Source organism: Onychomys torridus, chromosome 11 (assembly GCF_903995425.1).
Source record: "Onychomys torridus chromosome 11, mOncTor1.1, whole genome shotgun sequence".
In the NCBI taxonomy this organism is placed as follows: Eukaryota; Metazoa; Chordata; class Mammalia; order Rodentia; family Cricetidae; genus Onychomys; species Onychomys torridus.
In genome coordinates this window covers 65,316,420-65,336,927 of record NC_050453.1, presented here as the reverse complement: position 1 = coordinate 65,336,927, position 20,508 = coordinate 65,316,420, and the positions used below count along the sequence as shown (strand labels likewise).

The 20,508-nt window shown below is 50.5% G+C and overlaps 1 protein-coding gene across 1 annotated transcript in view; it reads left to right on the top strand.

Annotated features, from left to right (window-relative positions):
* Gli2 (GLI family zinc finger 2) overlaps positions 1-20,508 on the top strand; it is a 168,736-nt gene that overhangs the window by 146,771 nt on the left and 1,457 nt on the right. Inside the window, exons 5-11 of the mRNA XM_036201985.1 lie at positions 671-872; positions 2,990-3,197; positions 4,684-4,806; positions 7,808-7,942; positions 12,182-12,331; positions 13,798-13,962; positions 16,890-17,171. Of these exons, the coding sequence (XP_036057878.1) occupies positions 671-872; positions 2,990-3,197; positions 4,684-4,806; positions 7,808-7,942; positions 12,182-12,331; positions 13,798-13,962; positions 16,890-17,171 (1,265 nt within the window). The remainder of the gene's footprint in view (positions 1-670; positions 873-2,989; positions 3,198-4,683; positions 4,807-7,807; positions 7,943-12,181; positions 12,332-13,797; positions 13,963-16,889; positions 17,172-20,508) is intronic.

Below are 20,508 nucleotides of genomic sequence, written 5' to 3'. Positions count from 1 at the left end.
TCTAGGTCACTGTTGTCCAGATGAGAGATCCAGAATTCAGGAGGAAGAACAGACTGGAGCAGGGAGTGCCCGGAGCCTCTATGTGTGTGTGTGTGTGTGTGTGTGTGTGTGTGTGTGTGTGTGTATCTGTCTGTGTGTCTGTGTGTCTGTCTGTGTGTAGTTAGTATACACACATACAGGAGTGTCTAAGCATGGGTGGCCTGTGTACCTACACACAGAGATACATGTGTGCGTGCTCAGGAGGTATAAACAGTCAAAACAACACATTCCCACAGCTTAGGTGGCCCAGAACTGAGGGTCCCCACGGGCGAGCACATCTGGGTGTCACATGACCTTTCCCCATCTTCCTCCTTGATCCCTCACAGCATCCTTTCCAGCAGGTTCTGAGAAGCCAGGCAGAAGCCAAGTATCACTCTAAGACTGTGGAGTAGCCATCCAGCCTCTGTTTGGCAAGGTTTCTCTAGAGTGCAGGGAATTCTGGTGTGATACAAGGTGCAACAAAGCCCGTGACCCTGTGGCTCATAGCTGTTCTGTCCCCCCTCCCCATGAGAACCTCTTCAGTGTTGGAGATGAGCCCCTCACCACCATACCACAGCACGGAGACATCATGCACATGGATGATGTGAGTGGAAATCGGTGACACTAACATGTCTTTCCTTGGCTGTCACAGCGTCGCGATTCTCTAGCCCACGTGTGACCCCCCGCCTGAGCCGCAAGCGGGCACTCTCCATCTCTCCACTCTCAGATGCCAGCCTTGACCTGCAGCGCATGATCCGGACCTCTCCCAACTCGCTGGTAGCTTATATCAACAACTCCAGGAGCAGCTCAGCGGCCAGCGGCTCCTATGGACATCTGTCGGCCGGCGCCCTCAGGTGAGCCCCGACAGCACATGGCGGTAAGAACTGGGGGCTGGGCTGGGGCCATGTGGCAGAACGTGGCCTTTCAGGTAGAGCTTTCTACTGGAGAAAGATACAACTTAACCCCAGTGTCTCAACACACTAGCAACTATGTTGATAGTTCAAAAGCAGCAGTGAGGCTGGCAATGTGGCTTTTTGGTAGAGTCCCTGACAGACAGGCACAAAGACCTGGTCCATCCCCAGCACTGTATAAAAACCAGGCGTAGTGGCACATGCCAGTAATCCCAGCACTCAGGACACAGTGGCAGGAGGATCGGAAGTTCAGACCACTGGCTACTTAGTGAGTTCGAGGACAGCCTGGGCTGCAATAGGTCCTCTCTGTAGACAACAACGAATCAATAGCGACACAGAGAGTTCACACCGACCCCGGAGTACATCCTTACATAGTAAACCTGTCATTGGGGGTTCCATCATGGCACCAGAGGTAGCCAAGGTCAAATGTGGCCTTCTTGGGAGTTGGGAACATAACCTAGTGGGTAGAAACAGTAGCCACACAAGTGTAGGTGTTGTTTGAGTCCTCAGAACACCTGTCAAAAGCCAGGCATGTAGCACAAGTATCCATAGTCAGCACTCCTGTGGAGGGAGGGAGGTGAAGATGGGAGAGTCCCTAGAAGCTCATGGCCAGCCTGTAGTATACCGTGGAAAAACAACAGAGTCCCTGTCACTGACACGTTGGAAGGGGAGGAGGATATCCGAAGCTGTCTTTGACTTCCACATGTATACTTTGGCATGTTCCTTACCTGCATATACAAATGCCGAAAAATACACATACATCTGTACACACACACACACACACACACACACACACACACACACAGAGTTGTGAATGAAGAGGCCGTTCTGGTATTTCACCAGTGTGGCAGAGGATCTCGCTGTAGGCTAACACGAAAGGTCACACCAGGTGTGACACTGGTGTGATCCATGCCCTAAGCACATCTCAAGGGCTGGTAACAGGTCTCACTGTGGCCCCATCAATGCTGCTCTCCTGCTTTCACTCCATGCGCCTCCCCGAGGACTCAGATCCAGCCAGCGTGACTGAAACGTGTGCCCGCCCCAGCCCTGGTCCCTCCTGAGGGCTGGATACAGGAGCTTACGGTGCAGATGTTTACAGTATCTGCTGTGTAACAAGTTGCTCTCACACTGAGCATTTCAAATGCTAAGCCCACACCAAGGAGCAAGAATTTGAGGCTGATGGGGCTGGAGAGATGGCTCAGTTAAGAGCATTTCCTGCTCTTTCAGAGGACCTGGATTTGGTTCCCAGAACCCGCATTGGGCAACTCACAACCACTGGTAACTTTAGCTCCAGGGGATTCAGTGCCCACTTCTGGCCTGAGTGGGTACCTACACATACATAGCCACAGACATATAATAATTTTTTTAAAAATCTGAAGAAGAAGAAGAAGAAAAAAAGAAGAATTTGAGGTTGTCATAGTTCTGAGTTCCCCTTAAGACACTGAGGCTTCGTCTTTGCCTCTTTTGCAGATTATGGGACCACCTGGACCTCTGTGTCCAGGAGCATGTCCCCAGTGCTGTGGACAGGAGGCTCTCTACATGGGGCCTCCTCATGCCGTTGGCTCACACTGCAGAGATGCTGGGGTGAGCAAGGAGGAAACCATATGTCTCTGGTGGCACAGCCTCAGGGCCTACCAGCATCCCCTTATCTCTTGCTAGGAAAAAGTGGCTCATGGGCAAGTGTATGACAGCTTGTAAGTGCAGCAGAAGCTAAGTGGGGTGGTGTGAACTGAAGGGCTCAGTACCAAGGAGGGGGCACAGTGGTCCAGGGTCAAGTGAAGGTCGAATAGACAGCAGTGCCTCAGGGTACACCTCAGGTGTCAGAGCACAGAAACAGCCAGGTGTGGGGCTGACCTGGAACCTGGCACCTGCAGGGAGCCAGCCTGCCTAGGGTCAAGGTTGCATTCACAGAGTTAGGTGTGGGCAGTAAGCCTACATGAGGGCAAGCCATGGTCGTGGTATGATTGGCGTTGAGCCATCTTGAGCTTTCGGTCTACCCAGGAAGTGTTGGTTTGATGGTGAACCCACGTTTTCCCATCCTCTTCTGTTCTCCACTGCAGCCCAGCCTTTACCTTCCCCCACCCCATCAATCCTGTGGCCTACCAGCAGATCCTGAGCCAGCAGCGGGGTCTGGGCTCAGCCTTTGGACACACGCCACCCCTGATCCAGCCTTCACCCACCTTCCTGGCCCAGCAGCCCATGGCTCTCACCTCCATGCCTACCCAGCTCAGCGGCAACAGCAGCAATGGTCTAAATGATGCCAACCAGGTAGGTGGGTGCAGAGAACCAGAGGTGGCCACCACTGCTCACCCAGCCCCTAGAAGCTGGTAGAGATCTCTGCACTTTGGCCTGGCTGGTTTGCTGTGGAATATTAATTTAAGATGTGTTACATTCATTTATGCTGTGGAACATTTGTTTAATGCTGAAAAGACATGTTACATGTGTTTGATTAAATAAAATCAACCTGCAGTCAGGAGGCTGAGTCAGCAACTAGCTGACAGGAAGTGGTAGGGAGGAACCACGTGTAGCTAGGCCTTATATGTGGGGGTGGAGCAGGACGCTGGTTTTTGGGGAAGACTCGAGCAAGGAGGAAAGGTTAGCTAATTGCTATTCAGCCTGTCTGAGCGAGCAGACTTTCACCTCAACCTTTGAATCCTGAATTCTAGAGAGGGTTAGAGATCTAGATAAAGTTCCCTTTAGCGCCTGTGCTAGAGTTGGTGCCCGAGGGAACAGAATTCCTGCCAGCTCTGGCCCTTGGGGCCGAACAGCGGCTGGTAGCTGCGGAGTTGCAGTTGCTGATTAGGACAATCCTTGCTTAAGGGGCAGCCACTGAATTTATAGAACAACAACTCTGGTTGGTTGCTTTTAGGACAGAGGCCACGTGATGGGAAGGGCCTTACACTGGGCCAGAAGCCCTGGCCTGGCACAGGGTAAGCTCCCATCACTCAGTCTGTCCTCTGTCCAATAGGCATGGAGGGCTGGAGAAAGGCTTCAATGTACAGGGTCCTGTGCCACACAGCAACACTACATGCCTCATGTGAAACGAGCTGGGCCTGGTGGAAGGAACAGTCCAAGAGACTCAGTTTTCCATGCTTCCAAATACAGAAGGGTGGGAAAGCTAAGGAGATAAGCCAGTGGGTGAAGAGCTTGCTTTGCAAGCATAAGGACCTGAGTTTGATCCCTATTATCTATATTTAAAAAGCCAGGCACTGACTGGCAATGGTGGCACACGCCTTTAATCTCAGCATTCAGGAGGCAGAGGCAGGCGGGTCTCTGAGTTCGAGGCCAGCCTGGTCTACAGACCAAGTTCCAGGGCAGCTAGGGCTACAGAGAAACCTTGTCTCAAAAAATAAAAAATAATTTTAAAAATAAAAAGCCAGACATGGTGATACATGTTTGTAATTCTAGCACCAGAGGGGTGGGGACTGGCGGATCTCTGGGGCTTAGTGGCCAGCCAGCCTAGCCTAACTGGGGAGCCCTAGGTCCCAATGAGAGACCCTCAAAAAGTGTGGGTGATGACTAAGAAACACACTTAAGAGTAACCTCTGATCTCCACATATGTGCATGCACAGGAACACAAATATGCAGATGTGACCCTGCACGTAACGGGTACCGTACACATGTGTGTACGCATACATCCAAATACAGGGTTATCCTAGATGGTCTATGTGGGCAAACTCCGGAGCTCAGAGAGAATTCAGGGGTCCTCTGCCTTGTGCCGACGTGACAGACTATCCCCTGCCTCCTCCCTCAGAACAAGCAGAGCAGTGAGTCCGCTGTGAGCAGCACCGTGGATCCCATCACCATTCATAAACGCAGCAAGGTCAAGACTGAGGCCGAGGGCCTGCGGCCAACCTCTCCACTGGGACTGACACAGGTAACCTGCTGCCCACTACCACTGTCCTTGTGCTGGGACCAGGCTGGATCTCCTGGTTTGGCTGGTGTTGGGCACTAGTGGTGAATGGATGGAAGAAAAGAGAGGAACAGACGGAGGGAGGCAGGGGTGGGTGGGTGTGTGGGTGGATGGATGGATGGATGGATGGATGGATGGATGGATGGATGGCCATCTGCAGAACTTAGCAAGTCAGAGTATAGGTGGGCTCACAGAGCCATGACTCTCTTGACTCAGCACCCTGCACATGTATCATCTTTATCAATACAAGTGAGTAAATGAATGAATGAATGAATGTTCTACCCTTCCACCTTGCCACAAGTGCTAGATATATGGCCAAATTAATGAATGAATACGTATGTTCCTTCCCTTCCACCTTGCTTCAGGCTGCAGTTATCCCACTTACAGCCTCAGCCAAGGCACTGAGCTGCTCAGGTCCCGGAGTGGCTCTGGTCCTTAAGGCTGCCCGCTCTCCTGGAGCTCACTGCTCGTACGCACTGCATCCTTTCCTACCGGTGCTCCTGAGTAAGGGGACTGGGTCACTTCCGGTGGGAGGAAGGATCATTCCTGATGGGAAGAGTAAGGATGGAACAGCTGTGGCCTGGGGCCAGTGTGCCTGGGGCCAGCCTCCATGGAGAGCCCTTCGGAAGCCTTGCTACGCGTTGCTGCTCTTGGAGCAGGAGCCTGCCGTGTGAAAGGCTTGGCTTCTACTGACCTTGGCTTTAAGCCTTCTAGCCCCAAGCCCTCACAGTGGTGTACTCTCCATCTATTACTCCAGAGTTCCCAGCTACCAAGGATGCTCAGGGCCTCCAGTCCCTGGCTCCCAGAATCTGCTGGCCCATCCTTTATCAGGACTGTAAACCATCAGGCATGCTCTAGGCACTTAATTTTCATGAAATATTGGGTCCTCTTATTGTCAGGCAAACAGAGGGGTTGGTGACAGACTCTTCTCCTGTCACTGACACCAGCGCCAGTCTGAACATGATGCATAGTTTCCATGAGGCTGGCTGTCATGGGGAGGGGTGTGTGTGCCGGAATTGATGAGGACAGCACACATCCAGGGAAGATAAACATGCAGGAATGTTGAGGACAGGGAGGGGGCCAGGGATGGGTGCTTGCCAAGCACCTTGGAGTCTCACTCCCCATCCGTGGGTGGGGCCTCATTACTGCCCTATACTCTAAGAAGGCCACCCAGTGGTCCTCTTCCTGCCCAGCACCCAGAACCCTTTAAGAACAAAACAAAACAAAACTGTTTTTCAAGGGGCTGGGAAGTCAGTAAAGTGCTTGCCACATAAGCATGAGGACCTGAGTTTGAATCTCTAGCATCCATGTAAAAAGCTGGACACGGTGATATGTACCTGTAATCTCAGTGCTGGGGAGGAAGAGACAGATGGATCTGAGACCCTGGCTCAATAAAACAAAGTGGGCAGTGACTGGGGAATGATAGCTGAGGCTTCAGTTCATGCACAGCAGTGTACCTGAACACACACACACACACACACACACACACACATCCATGCTGACAAGATCCTTAACCAGACTCTGCACAGATAGGAATAAGGACCACACTCTCTGTCCTCTACATGCATGAGTGTGCATGCCCATGCACTCATACACACACACACACACACACACACACACACACACACACACACACACACACACACACACATGCACACAATTATTATACAAAGTTACAAAAAGCCAATTTCACATAAGTGCATAATGTAGCAGATTCTCCCCATACCCTGATTCCCTTTACCCTCTCTCTAGCGCCCCCTTGTTCCCCTTGACAGCCTTCTTTCTGCTCCATGCCATCTGTACAGATAGGATTTTATGTATCTACACAGGGAAGAACTCACAAGCGAGAGAAAGGATGCAGCATTTGTCATTCTGAGATTGATTGATTTCCTTGCTGTGATTATTTTGTTGCATCCATCCAACTAAAATCGGGGAGACAAAGGTGTCCCCTTTCTCGACTCTTGTTCAACACAGTGCTTAGAGTTTCGGCTGGCGCAATATGATGAGGGGTGTGTAAATGGGCTACAAATAGGAAGAGAAGGACTCAGTGCATCCTTATTTGCAGATGTAGAAGCCTCTTGGAGTTGATAAACACTTGCAGCAGAGTGGCAGGGTGCAAATGAACACACAAAAACCTGTAGCCTTCTTACACACCAGTAACATGCAGAGAAAGAAAGCAGAAGAGCAAACCAGGCATGGGGGTACAGTCCTGGGATCCCCGCACGCTGGAGGCGGAGGCAGGAGGACTGGGAATTTCAGGCCAGCCTGGGCAGCACAGTGAATGCTTGAGCTATATGAGGCCCTATCTCAAATCAATTAAGAGATGGGGCCACAGGAAGACAATCCATTCACAGACACTGTAGAGAGAGGGCTTTTCCTCACAAGGAGACAGGCTCCGAGCCACGCCATGGGAGCTTCACTGCAGGGGCTTGCCTTCCTTTGGCCAAAAAGACAGAGTAGTGACTTTACTCTCTGCTGAAGCCCTTACTTACATTGCAGATGGGAGAATCCCTGCTTTGGCCTTGTAGCAGCACACCATTGGGCCTGCTGGTGCCCAGTTCTCTTGGTGCAGTATAAACTGAGCAGAGTATATGAGTAGCGAAGATGTTTTCAGTTTAGGGTTTTTTTTTTGTTTTGTTTTGTTTTGTTTTTGTTTTTGAGACAGGGTTTCCCTGTGTAGTTTTGGTGCCTGTCCTGTGCGTGCCACAAGTGGTTTCATTAGGCTGAGCTGAGGAAAGTGGGAATGAGTGTGACTCTCTGTGTGCACATGTGTGTGTACACACCGTGCTGCATTATATATGTGCATGTGTCTACACGTAAGTACATATATTGTATATGTGAATGTGCATCCACATCCGTGCCAACTTAGAGTCTTTAGTATGAAGCCCTGAGGTTAATCTCACCCTATCCCTAGGACCAGGTAACCAGGTATGGCTCACGTAGATGTGGTCTTCCTTTTTCCCAGGAACAGCTGGCCGATCTCAAGGAAGACCTGGACAGGGATGACTGTAAGCAGGAGGCCGAGGTGGTCATCTATGAGACCAACTGCCACTGGGCAGACTGCATGAAGGAGTATGACACACAGGAGCAGCTGGTGCATGTAAGCCTCTGACCCCAGCTCCCCACTAGGGATGCTGAGCCCCAACCACAATGGACCTAGAGCTTTCCAAGGCCTGTGCTGCAAAGAAGGGGCTGAAGGGGGAGCCCCATCCTTTGCAAGTGGGAGGTATGGTGACCAGATGCCTTGGAACCTCCTCACCCCACCCCAAACACATACATAAAAGTCCAAGAAAATACAGAGTGTGAGAATGGGGGAGCTAATAATGAAGAGGAGCCTTCCCCACCGCGGGGAGGGGGTAGCAAAACTGCCTGCTCCCAGCTGTAGTCCACACGCCCAGGAAGTTCCTTCTAGAACTGGAATCTATATTTTCAGCCTCTTTGGAGTAAAGGATGGGAGAGGTAATAATCAGAGCTGTGTGCTGCATGTACAAGCTCTTGGGTTAAAGAGGAATGAGCAGGGCTTGGGAACGGGGCTCAAACAAAAGGACAGAGGTGACAATGTAAACAACGTGCTCTGTGCCTGGGGACACAGCTTCGGTCAGCAGAGTGCTTGGAAGGAGTGGTTTTAGTTCCCAAGAACCCTTTTTAAAAAAGGACTGGGGGTGGTATCGGATACTTTCAATCCTATCAGTGAGGAGGCCAAGAGAGATGCATGCCTGTGGATCTCAGGCCAACCAACTAGCCAGCCTGGTGAGTTCCAGACCACTGAGAGTGTCTGCCTCAAACACCAAGGAGGAAATACCCAGCAGACAGAATCCCTCCGCTAGATCCTAGCTTATCCAGGAAAGGCTGCTCCAGGGCTATCTCTGTGGCCTGAGCGGATCACATCTACCTGGTCCTGGAAAGCTCAGTCTGCTCTACAAAGAGGATCTGCTTTTGCCTAGCACTGTCTGTCTGCTCTCTGGGAAGACGGATAGCAAGCCAGAGCCCCCGTCCATTATTAACAATTTGTCGCTAAGTAAACCAATAAGAAAAAAATGAAAGGCGTAGTCAGGAAGCATTTTTCTCATTTGAAAGGCTTTATGAATGGAAACGGGAGGCTGGTAGGAGAAGGTTTTTCTGGAAGTGCAAAGGGCTGCTATTTTACTTGCTGCCAAAGTGGTGTTATCTATGCTTGACAGTCGGGCATGCTGCATGGGACATCGGGCCAGTGGCTTTTCATCTTCTAGGACAAGGTGCTGCCAGAGCCTGACACTCAGTTCTGGGCAGCTGTGTAGACTATAAATGTCTTTGTCTGGAAGAGGCTACAACACATGAGTTTACATTTCCTCGGAGTGCCTTGTAAAATACCAAGTCAGGCTGTGGCGGTGCTGTGTCCTTGGCTGACCCTCCTCACTCATCTAGACTGTTTAGCCCCAGGGTCAGCCTGGCACCACGCCTTGAGCCCACAGCCAAGGGTCAGGAGCTAGTTTTAGCCTCTCTCAAAGGCAAAGCTGAGGAAACTCCATTTCCAGGTCCCACTGGTAGGACCCCTCCTTTGTACATCTCTGTAGCAGGAATATCAATATGTCAGCCTCACTGCACACTTAGCCAGCACTTGGCGCTTGTACCTCAGGAATATTGCTATAATCACCACGTCCCCATAGGCCAGGCCCTGAGCCTCGCCTGGGGTACGTGGGCTGCCTTTAATCATCAGTAAACTGAGGGAAGGAGCCGGAGAGCTGGCTCAGTCAGACAAATGCTTGTCATGCAAACCCCAAGACCTGAGTTCTGACCCCCAGCACCCACATAAAAGGCCAAGTGTGGGGGTGCTTTGTCTATAGTCCCAGTGCTGGGGAGATGGAGACACAAGGACCCCTGAAGCTCACTGGCCAGCAGGCCTTGCTGAACTAGTAAACCCAGGTTCAGTGAGAGACCCTGTCTCAAAAATGCAGGGGAGAGTGGTGGGAGGTCAGCCTGTGCTGGCCTCTGGCCTCCATGCACACACCTACCAACACAAAAGAAGTATTTGGGGTGGGGGTTGGGTGCAGGGTCTCACAAGTGCTAGACAAGCATTCTACCATTGAGCTCCGTGTCCCCCACCCAGCACTTGCCCTAGACAGCAAATTGGTGCCCTAGCTGGGAATTATCCAAAGGTGTCACGTGCTCTTATGGGTCATGTGGGCAGGTCAGTGACCTACCTCTACACCCTGGATAGAAAAGGGTCTCAAATGATGAGTGGGGGTGGGAGAGGCGGCTCCACGCTGCTAACTGCAGTCACCAGAGGAGTTCCTTTTAGACACATCGGCTCAGATTAAACCGAGATTCATGACTTCACCACAACAAAGAATTCCAGGATCAGTCAGTAAGAAGCAGAGATGGAGTTTGTTTGTTTCTAAATGAATTGATCTCTGTCGTCTGTTTGTTATGTGCCACAGCATGCTCGTGGAGGTCTGAGGACAACTTGTGGGAGTCAGTGTTCTCCTATTGCCACGTGGGTCCTGGGGCTCCAACTCAGGTTTGTTAGGCTTAGAAGCAGCACCACGACCCACAGAACGTTCTCACTAGCCTCCTGCGTTGCAGTTTGTTAAGCTATTTTAACATAAATGTAAGCACAGAGGTTAACAGAAAGAGAGGTTCTTAGGGGAAGGGTGAAGACCCACATGGGGGTGTGAGCTCCTCTAGAGAGAGTCACAGGTAAGTGTCTTTAAAACAGCCATGCATACAATTCAGGTGACTTTCTCAAAGGATTGTTTTCTTAGTTCCTTCTCTGTTGCTATGATGAAATACCCAGACAAGGCAACTTTAAGGAATAAGGTTCGTTTTCACCCACAGTCCAGGGTGCCATCCATGCTATCAGGAAAGTCTAGGTGGTCACGGCATTCACCATAAGAAAGCAGAGGAAGGGATACATGCTCCTGCTCCGTGCATGCCTGTGCACCATTTATACAGATCAGGATCCCAGTCAAGGTACGGCCTAACCAGAGGGTGGGTCATCCTGCCTCAGTACAGTCACATAAAGTCCCATCAGCCTGCCCCAGGCCCTCTCTCAGATGATGCTAGATTCTACCAAGTTGTCAGTTAGCACTGTCATGGTGGCTCTGTAACCTGAGTGATCTCTTAGGTGGATCCTGATGCTCACTGATAGACAGCTGACAGAGTGCTTCCCTGGTTCACAGGGCTGCACGGGAAGCTGATGTAAGTTTATTGCAGACTCACTGTGAGGTTTCCAGAAAATACCTAGAAGACTAAAGCCATATTCAAGGCCATCTATGCTCAAGGCTAAATGCAGTTTGTCACTGTATTAACATTTTCATTTGGAAGTATTATCTCCATGTCCTTCACAGCAAATGCCAATCATGTTGGATTTCCCAGTGAGAGGCTTCCTCCAGACTCCCTAGTGAGAGCTTCCGCCCCTGCTCTGTCCCTTTTATCTCCTTGTGTATCTCCTCAGGGAAGTCAGGGGAATGCTTGGTGTGTTACTTACCTTGGAGTTGCGGCAAGCCCTACTGACAGAGCCAGCTTATGCAGGGGAGAATCTACTTTGGCCCACAGTTTCTGAGAGTTTGTCCATGGTCACTTGGCTCCGTGCCCTTGGTGGAGCAGAGCTGTTTGCCTCGTGGCAGATAGGAAGCAGATCAAAGGCAGAGTCGGGGTTCAGGGCAGACCCCAAGGAGATGCTACTCCCCCCCACACACACACCAACAACAACTTCCTTCAGCAAGGTCCTATCTCTGCATGGCAATCTGGTCTTCTCTGGAAAATCCTGTGGGGGTTGGGTGGGAGGGCCTCTCAAGTCTCCAAGGTGACAGTTAAGAGGGGCGAGTGAAGGCTGAGGAGGTGACTTGTGCTTGCCACATAAGCGTGAGGATGTGAGTTTGAACCCTCAGAACCCACATAAAAGTGAGGCCCCGGGAGCAGGAGTCTGTGATCCCAGGGATGCCTGGGAGCGAGGGTGAGAGGCAGAGACAGGAGAATCCCTAGGAGCTGCTGGGCCAGCTTTGGCATATGCAGCAGCAAAGAGAGAACAAGGCAGAAAGCAGTGAGGACCCACACCCCAGGTGTCCCCAACCCTCCACCACACATGCACTGTGCACTCACGTATAAGAGTGAATGCACACGCGTGCCTACACATGCACATGTGTGCATGAGCACGTGCATGCACACACACACACACACCGAGGTGAGTGGTCTGTATGTCGTCGGTGGAGGCTTTGGGATGGGGTGACAGTCTGCTGAGGGAAGAGGGCCTCCGCACACTGGGAGGGCCCAGCGGAGTAGAGAGTGAGCCACGCTCTCAGAGGGGCCCAGGGAGGTGACCCTTGAACTCCCCACCACCCCTTGTCTCGCCTCCCAACAGCACATCAACAACGAGCACATCCACGGGGAGAAGAAGGAGTTTGTGTGCCGCTGGCAGGCCTGCACGAGAGAGCAGAAGCCCTTCAAGGCCCAGTACATGCTGGTTGTCCACATGCGCAGGCACACGGGTGAGAAGCCGCACAAGTGCACGGTGAGCCTCCTCCCACCGCGGGCGACTCCGCGCAGGCGCACAGTCGCAAACAGGCCCTGCCGCCCCAGTGCCTCCTTCCGGCTTCCACTAGTGTTTCCCAATGACAGTGCTGTCCAACGGGCTATTGCACGTTTAAAACATTCTAATTACATTTGTTTCTGCGGGGAAGGAGGGTGAGACACGCATGGAGGTCAGAGAACAGCTTGCCAGCATCTTTTTCTCTTTCCGCCATGTGGGTCCCAGGGATGGTGTTCCGGACATCAGGGTTGGCAGCAAGTGCCTTTATCCATCGAGCAGTCTCCCTGGTCCCTATCTGTACATCTTTGGGAAATAGAACATGTCATTTTGTTGCTTGGTTACAAGGATGCTTTTATAACTAGGTTTTAGGTCATTACATGCAGTTTGCAAATATTTCCCCAATTCTGTGTGTTGTCTTCGTTTTCTGGATAATACCCTTTGAAGCACAAAAGCTTAATTTAGTGAAATCCAATTTTTAGCTGTCGTATCTTAGAAATGGCTACCTACCTCGTGGTCACAATGACTTAACCATCCTCCTGCCTTTTTATCTTCCAAGAGTTTGGCAGGGGGAGGGGATAAAAACAGCCCAGCTGACAGAGCACTTGCCTAGCACGCATGAGGCCCTGGCTTCCACGCCCAGGACCACATACACCCACGTGTGATTCTGTGTGCTTTTCACCCCCATTCTTGGGAGGTGGGGGCAAGAAGACCAGAAGGTCAAGGCCATCCTTAGCTACATAGTGAGTTTGGGGCCAGCCTTGGCAATATGAGAACATGTCTCAAAAACAAAATAAAACAGGCACTGGAGAGATGGCTCAGCATTTCAGAGCACTCACAGCTCTTCCAAAAGTCCCATGTTTAATTTTCAGCACCCACATGGTGGCTCACTACCAACCAGCTGTAACTCCAGGTCCAGAGGATCCATCACCTTCATTTGGTGCTTTGGACACCTGGCACACATGTGGTATGCAGATATATGTATAGACAAAACACTCATACACATAAAATAAAAAATGACCTTTCAGAACAAAACAGAAGACAGTTAATAAGAGCGGGCTACAGAGAAATCAGAACCTTCACATCATGTTGACAGGAGAAGCAAATAGTGAAGAATTTTATAAATTCTGAAGACAGTTTATAAATATGTGCTTTAGTTTTATGTAAATGTCACACATACATACATACGTGTGTGTGCGCTCATGTATTTCACGGTAAAGCTCTCCCATCAGGCCTTTGCTATGTCTGAGTTACAGTCTTACACTTCCGGCCCTCTCCGTGTTTCCAGAGGAAAGAGTAACTGTCATTACTACTATCATGCACTCTTTGGGGTGCGGAGTGGGAATGAGCACCACAGGAGAGGGCAGGGAGCGGGGTGGAGGAGAGCCCCTGGGCCCAGCGGCCTGAGCTGCATATGGAGTGTCCTTTCTGACCTGTCCGCCTCCTTGCAGTTCGAAGGCTGCTCAAAGGCCTACTCTCGCCTGGAGAACCTGAAGACACACCTGCGGTCCCACACGGGGGAGAAGCCCTATGTGTGTGAACACGAGGGCTGCAACAAGGCCTTCTCCAACGCCTCGGACCGTGCCAAACACCAGAACCGCACTCACTCCAATGAGGTACTCATGACCGGGATGCGCCTGACGTGCGGAAATGCTTTGCCCTGGACTGGTGGACGGCACTTCTAGTTTTGTTGCTGTTGCTGTGGTAAAATTCCCTGACAAAAAGCAGCTCAGAGAGAAAGGGACTCAGTTCAGCTTACAGTTCAGGGTTACAGTCTGTTGTGGGGAAGTCACGCCAGGAACTTCAGCCGCCGTATCACATCCACAGTCAAGAGCAAAATGAACACATGCATGCTTGCTTACTGCGAGTACTTGGCTCTGTTTCTCCTGTCATACAGTTCACAACCTCCTGCCTAGGGAATGGTCTGCCCACAGTGGGCTGGGTCTTCCATCTCAACCAGCTTAATTAAGACAGTCCCTCATGGGCGTGCCCACAGGCCAATCCGAAACAGATAGCGTCTCACTGAGACTCCCTTCCCACATGATTCTGAATAGATAAAGCTAACCAGGTGGCCCTCCCCCACCAGCCACTCTGCTAACACAGACCTCCTTACATCGGCAGGTCTCCCCTATACTCCATGGCCCCTCCCCCAAATAGCAGGCACTCCATAAAGTTCCATGGCACACTCACACTCTCTGCAGCTCAGTTTCCTCCACAGATGCCACCATGGGGTCTGCAGGAACTGAAATCAAAACAGAGACCTGAAAACTGGACATAGTATTGCATGTTTAAAATCCCAGTGCTGGGGAGGTAGAGCCAGGGAGAACCCTGGGGTTTGCTGGCCAGCTAGTCTAGCTTGGAGTGATCCAGGACAATGAGAGACCCTTCTCAAGGTGTATGGTGTCTGAGGAACACACACACACACACAGAGCTTCCTGGTTTCCAAGTTCTGAGCATGTCCTGAGATACACTCTTCTCTGGCCACTGAGAGGCTTCCACTGCCTGGGCTGCAGATGAGGAACCTGACACTCAGAGAGGTGATACAACCTCTCTGAAGCTGTGAAACTGTCCTGGGCCATTGCTTTACCCACAAGTAGGTGTCTGCCTACAGAACAGCTGCCCTGATGCCATCAGCTCTTTGCACATGCGGCAGCTCCTGCTCTAGAGGGCCCGTCTCGGCTCCACTAGGCCATCAACCGCCTGCCCAGAGCAAGGAGAGCCCCTGGGCAGGCCCAAGAGAGCCAAGGGAGGGATTCAACAGGAACTCCTAGTTCCAGCTAAAATATACAATCTCTGTGGTTCAGGCAGACAAGAAAGCGAGCTTCTCTCTCTCTCTCTCTCTCTCTCTCTCTCTCTCTCTCTCTCTCTCTCTCTCTCTGTGTGTGTGTGTGTGTGTGTGTAAATAATTTGATATTAATGAGTGTTTTGCCTCTGTGTATATGCATCATGCATGTGCCGAGCCAGAAAAGTGGGTCAGGTCCCCTGGAACTGAGGTTACAGATCGTGGCAAGCCACCATGTGTGTACTGTGAATTGAACCCAGGTCGCCTGCCAGAGCAACAAGCACTCTAAGCCACTGAGCCATCTCTCCATCCCTGGGGAAAGGAGTATCACTAACAGCTTCGATGCAGCATGGGCCACAGAGACCTTTCTTCAGTGCATGTTAGAAGTTAGAGGCATTCTCCAAGGCCTCTGGACCCCTTGGGATCTCTCCAGATTGGAGCTAGCCTTGGGGAGGTGTATGGATATGTATGTGTGCATATATATATATATATATATATATATATATATATATATATATAGAGAGAGAGAGAGAGAGAGAGAGAGAGAGAAATGGCATGGGGATGTATATTTATATGCACATGTATAGATGTGGGAATAAGGTGAGTTACATATTTATATCTGTATTGATTGGAAGATTGGCATATACAGTGTATGTATATGCAAATATATATGCATATATGTGTAAGAGTGGTACATATATATCTGTATGTAGATGTAAGATATTAATGTGTATAAGTACTTTATGCACATGTAGCTATGGGAACATGTATACATGTATGGAGGTAGTGATGTGTGTGTTGTATATTTGTATGTGTGTGGTGGGTGCATATATGGAGTGTACATTGGATCCAAGTGTGGATTTGTAGGTATATCCATGTTTGTGTAGATGTGAGTGAGTGTAGGTGGAGGTGATCAGCTCTGTTCCTCCAGCCACTTCCCATATAACCATTCAGAGACATATTGTTAATTATAAATGCTTGGTTGATAGCTCAGACTTGTTACTAGCTAACTCTTTCATTTTATATTAACCCATATTTCTTATCTTCTTTCAACATGGTACATTCATCTTGTTTCTCTCTGCATATGCTCGAGACTCCTGACTCCCCGCTTCTTCTTCCCAGCATTCTCTTTGCCCTGAAAATCTCCTGCCTAGATATCGGCCAATCAGCTTTTTATTAACAATAAGAGTCATATTTATTTACAGTGTAGAAAGATTGTTCCACAGCAAGTAAGGGTGGTTTATAAATTATGTATGCTATATATGTGTGTGAAGATATGTACAGGGTTAGGTATATGTCTGTGGTGGGTTTTGTCTGTGAATTTGAATGGGACCAAGCCTAGGACAGAGCCAAGATGTTCAGATGCTCAAGTGTGCATCCATGGCCAGGTGATTGGAAGTTTCCTTGGTCCTATCTGCTTTTGACAGAGACATGAAGGGCTAATGAGCTTGAAGTCACAGTCCCAATTCCTGGGGGAGCACACAGGTCTTTCCCACACTCTTTATGATCCGTGTTACCAGCTTCTTGTGGCAAGAGTTCCTTTGCATGCGAGGGTAGTACACCAGGTAGATCAGGAGGCCAGGCTCCTATGGACCTGACCTGATGTGCTCAACCCCCAGGATGTGAACATGTTGAAATACTTACCCCCTGTGCCAGCCAGGGCTGCCAGGGAACATAGGATGGCTTCAGAACAGGTATCACACCCATTTAGAGTTTGTCCTTGGGTCCCCATCCATAACCCAGGCCTGGCCCTCTTCCTAGAAACCCTACATCTGCAAGATCCCAGGCTGCACCAAGAGGTACACAGACCCCAGCTCTCTCCGCAAGCATGTGAAGACGGTCCATGGGCCAGACGCCCATGTCACCAAGAAGCAGCGCAATGATGCTCACCTCCGTGCTCCACTGCTCAAGGAGAATGGAGAAAATGAGACCAGCTCCGAGCCTGGCGGCCGGGGATCTGAGGACGGTGTGGAGGCCAGCAGCACCAGCCACACTGTGGAGGATTGCCTACACATCAAAGCCATCAAGACAGAGAGCTCCGGGGTAAGACAGAGCTGGGTGCCCAGCTGGCCGAGGGCAGTTCTCCAGCTCTGCACAAGGCCCAGAAGCCCAGCCCCCTCTGACACCCCCTTCTCAAAGTGAAACGATGCCCCGTCTTGCTCCAGCTCAGCTTTCCTCCTCCTTTATCACCTTGTGTCTTGGTTCAGTCGCCTTCTGTGACCCAGCTCCCGCTGGGCGACTGAGGCAGGGCCGGGGGGATGCCCTTCCTCCATGCTGCTCTGTGCAGGATGTGTTTGCCTCTTCATCCAGCACCTGGGTACCACCGCGGGTCCCGCCCCTGTCCCTGTCTGCGTCATCCCCTCTAGCCTCTGCTCCTCTCGTTCTAACCACCTGCTCTTTGTCTCCACCTCTTTTTCCCAACTGTACCTCCCCTAAGGATAGACGCTACTGAGGTGAGCGGAGGAGTGGGGGGAGGGCGGGGGTGCCCAGGGGGAGAGGGTGGAATGGGGTCCTGTTTCGGTGCCTTTGGCTGGGCAGTAACTGGCCTTTGGAGAGGCAGGTGACAGATGGCACCATGGGAATAGGTCAACAAGAATGAGTCTGGCAGGTGTGGGGAGCAAGGGATCCATAGCAAAGAAGGGCAGGGGTGAGGCCTGGGGAGCAAGGAAGGGCAGGGGTGAGGTCTAGGGAGCAAGGAAGGGCAAGAGTGAAGTGTGGATATCAAGGGAGAGCAGGGCTGAGTCCAGGCTAGATGGAGCAAAGAATTGTGGAGGGTACCATGGTCAAGACCTACAGAGTCCTGCTTGCTGGGAGCATCTCCCCTAAACTGGGCATGCAGTACTGCTACATCTTCCCAGGAAGAGGCAAAGGCAGGGACAGCATCTGACCCAGAAATGAGCCTTAAGTTGCTGCATCGAGGGTTTGCTTCCGGGACCAGTCTCAGGCCACACCGGATACTGTAGAGTGCTGTGGCATCGATTAGTTAACCTAAATCTGTATTTCCAGGTCATGGTCACTCATATTTGGCTTCTGAATGAACTATTTCTTGTTCTTTTTGAGGTGAGAGCTGTGTTTTTCCTATATTAACAATAATTAAGAAAACTGAGCTCATTTGTAGCTTCCATGTGTTAAAAATATTTTAATTAATTATTTAATTAATTAGTTGTTTTGAGAGAGGGTCTCTTTGTCTCTTGGCCAGCTGGAACTCGCTATACAAGCCAGGCTTGCCTGGATATCACAGAGGTCTGCCTGCTCATGCCTCCTGATTGCCAGGATTAAAGGCGTGCAACACCATGCCTGAGCTATTGGTACTTCTTTAAATCACATACATATGTGCGTGGGAGTATGTGCACATGAGTGCAAGACCCAGCGAGACCAGCAGAGGGTGTCGGATACCCTGGAGCTGGAATTACAGACAGTTCTGAGCCACTGTGTAGGTACTGGGAATCAAACCTGGGCAATCTGAAGAGCGACCAGTGCTCTTAACCACTGAGCATCTCTCCGCTTGTCTTTCTTGAGTTTACAAAAGAAAACAGGGGCTGGAGAGATGGGTCAGTGGTTAAGAGCACCAACTGCTCTTCCAGAGGTCCTGAGTTCAATTCCCAGCCACCACATGGTGGCTCACAACCACCTGTAATGAGATCTGGCGCCCTCTTCTGGCCTGCAGGGATAAGTAATAAATAATGCGACTCAACTACAGCAGTTGTTTAGACCTTAAACCAACAAAAGTTGCGGTGGTTCTTTTTGCTCTGGTTTTGGTTTTGTTTTTGTTTTTTTGTTTTTTGTTTTTTTAACAGAGGGCTATTTTACTGCTGATACTGTTTAGAATTGCTGTCCCTGGATGCTAGTAAAAAAGGCAACTTGGCCGTTAGTCTGTTTTATTGTGGCTTTGGGGTAGATGTCTGCTCCTGCTGTTGGTTTTTTGACGTTTTGCAGTTCGGTTGATCACACTGAGCCAGGCACTGTCCCCGTGGAGCTATCCCCAAGCTCACCGTTTTATTATTATCCATTTTGGTTTTCCCCTGGGTCAGTCTTGGCTGACTCTGTTATCTGGACTAGACTGCTCCCACCAGCTGTTCTTGGCTTGGGCTAACCTCTCAGCATCAAATGGTAAAGTGGTCACATGACAGCAGGGACCCCTCTGTCCTCTACAGATATCAACTTGGCAGGAAAGATTCTTGGTCCCCACACAAACCCCTCCAGGCCACACTTTGCTTTCCCTCTTACCTGGGGTTTACTTCATTTCCTGTTTCCCTCCAAGAGGCTGACTCCTTCTGTTTCTCTAACATAAATGACAAGGCTTCAAGGAGCCTGCATACCCATGCCCAACACCGAGTCATCCCAAAGTGTATCTTGAGAGATTCTCCGCCTCTGGCTGTGTTCTCACCAACACAGCACCAGCAGTGTGGTATATGCCGGCAGCAGAATGAGGGAAAGGCAGCAGAAAGGACAGTCAACCCTCGGGAGGGGCCGTGAGGAGTCCCACAAACCAGGGGGAGTCCCAGTGGCCGGAGCCTGCCCTCCTGGAGTGTGAACTTTTGTCCTGGAGATGAGGGAACCCACAGTTATGAAACCTTATTTTTTTAGAAACTTTGGATATTTAGAGGACTTTTAAAGAGATTTGGAAATTTTTAAGAGACTGGATTTTTAAAGACTATCGGACTTTTAAAATGGGAATGTTTTATAGCGTGACGCTGTTACTAACATGAGAGAGATATTGAGGATGGTCAAGAAAGAAAAGGCTACAGCTTGATAGCAATGTGTTTGACTGTCACCTTGACAAGGGTCAGCTGGGCTGACTAGTTTTATGTCAACTTAACAGAAACTAGAGTCATTTGGGAACCCCAACTGAGAAAATGACCCCTTCCAGATTGGCCTGTGGGCAAGCCTGTGGTGCATTTCCTTAAGTCATGATTGATGTGGGAGGGCCAAGCCTGGTGGTGGTGCCACGCTGGGCAGGTGGTCTTGAGTTGTGTTGAGCAAGCCTTGGGGAGCCAACCAGTAAGCAGCACTCCTCCATGGCCTCTGCTTCAGTTCCTGCCTCCAGGTTCCTGCCCTGCCTTCCCTCAGCGATGGAATTGGGACTTGAGAGTTTTAAGATGAAGAAAATCCCTTCCCCCACAGGTTGCTTTTGGTCACGGTGTTTTATACAGCAATAGAAACCCTAAGACACCCATTAAACCATCCCCTGAGTTATTTAGTATTTATGTAACCTTAGGGAGGGGTCAGGCATATTTCCTTTACTTCCTGAGTCTTATGGGCCAGCAATGCCACCCAGTTTTCTCACACAGACCCTCCCTGGAGCGGCCAGTGGTTGCCAGGGTTGGGCACTGGGGCCAGACTGATCTAAGTGTGCTGTGTAACACAGGAAAACCTTATC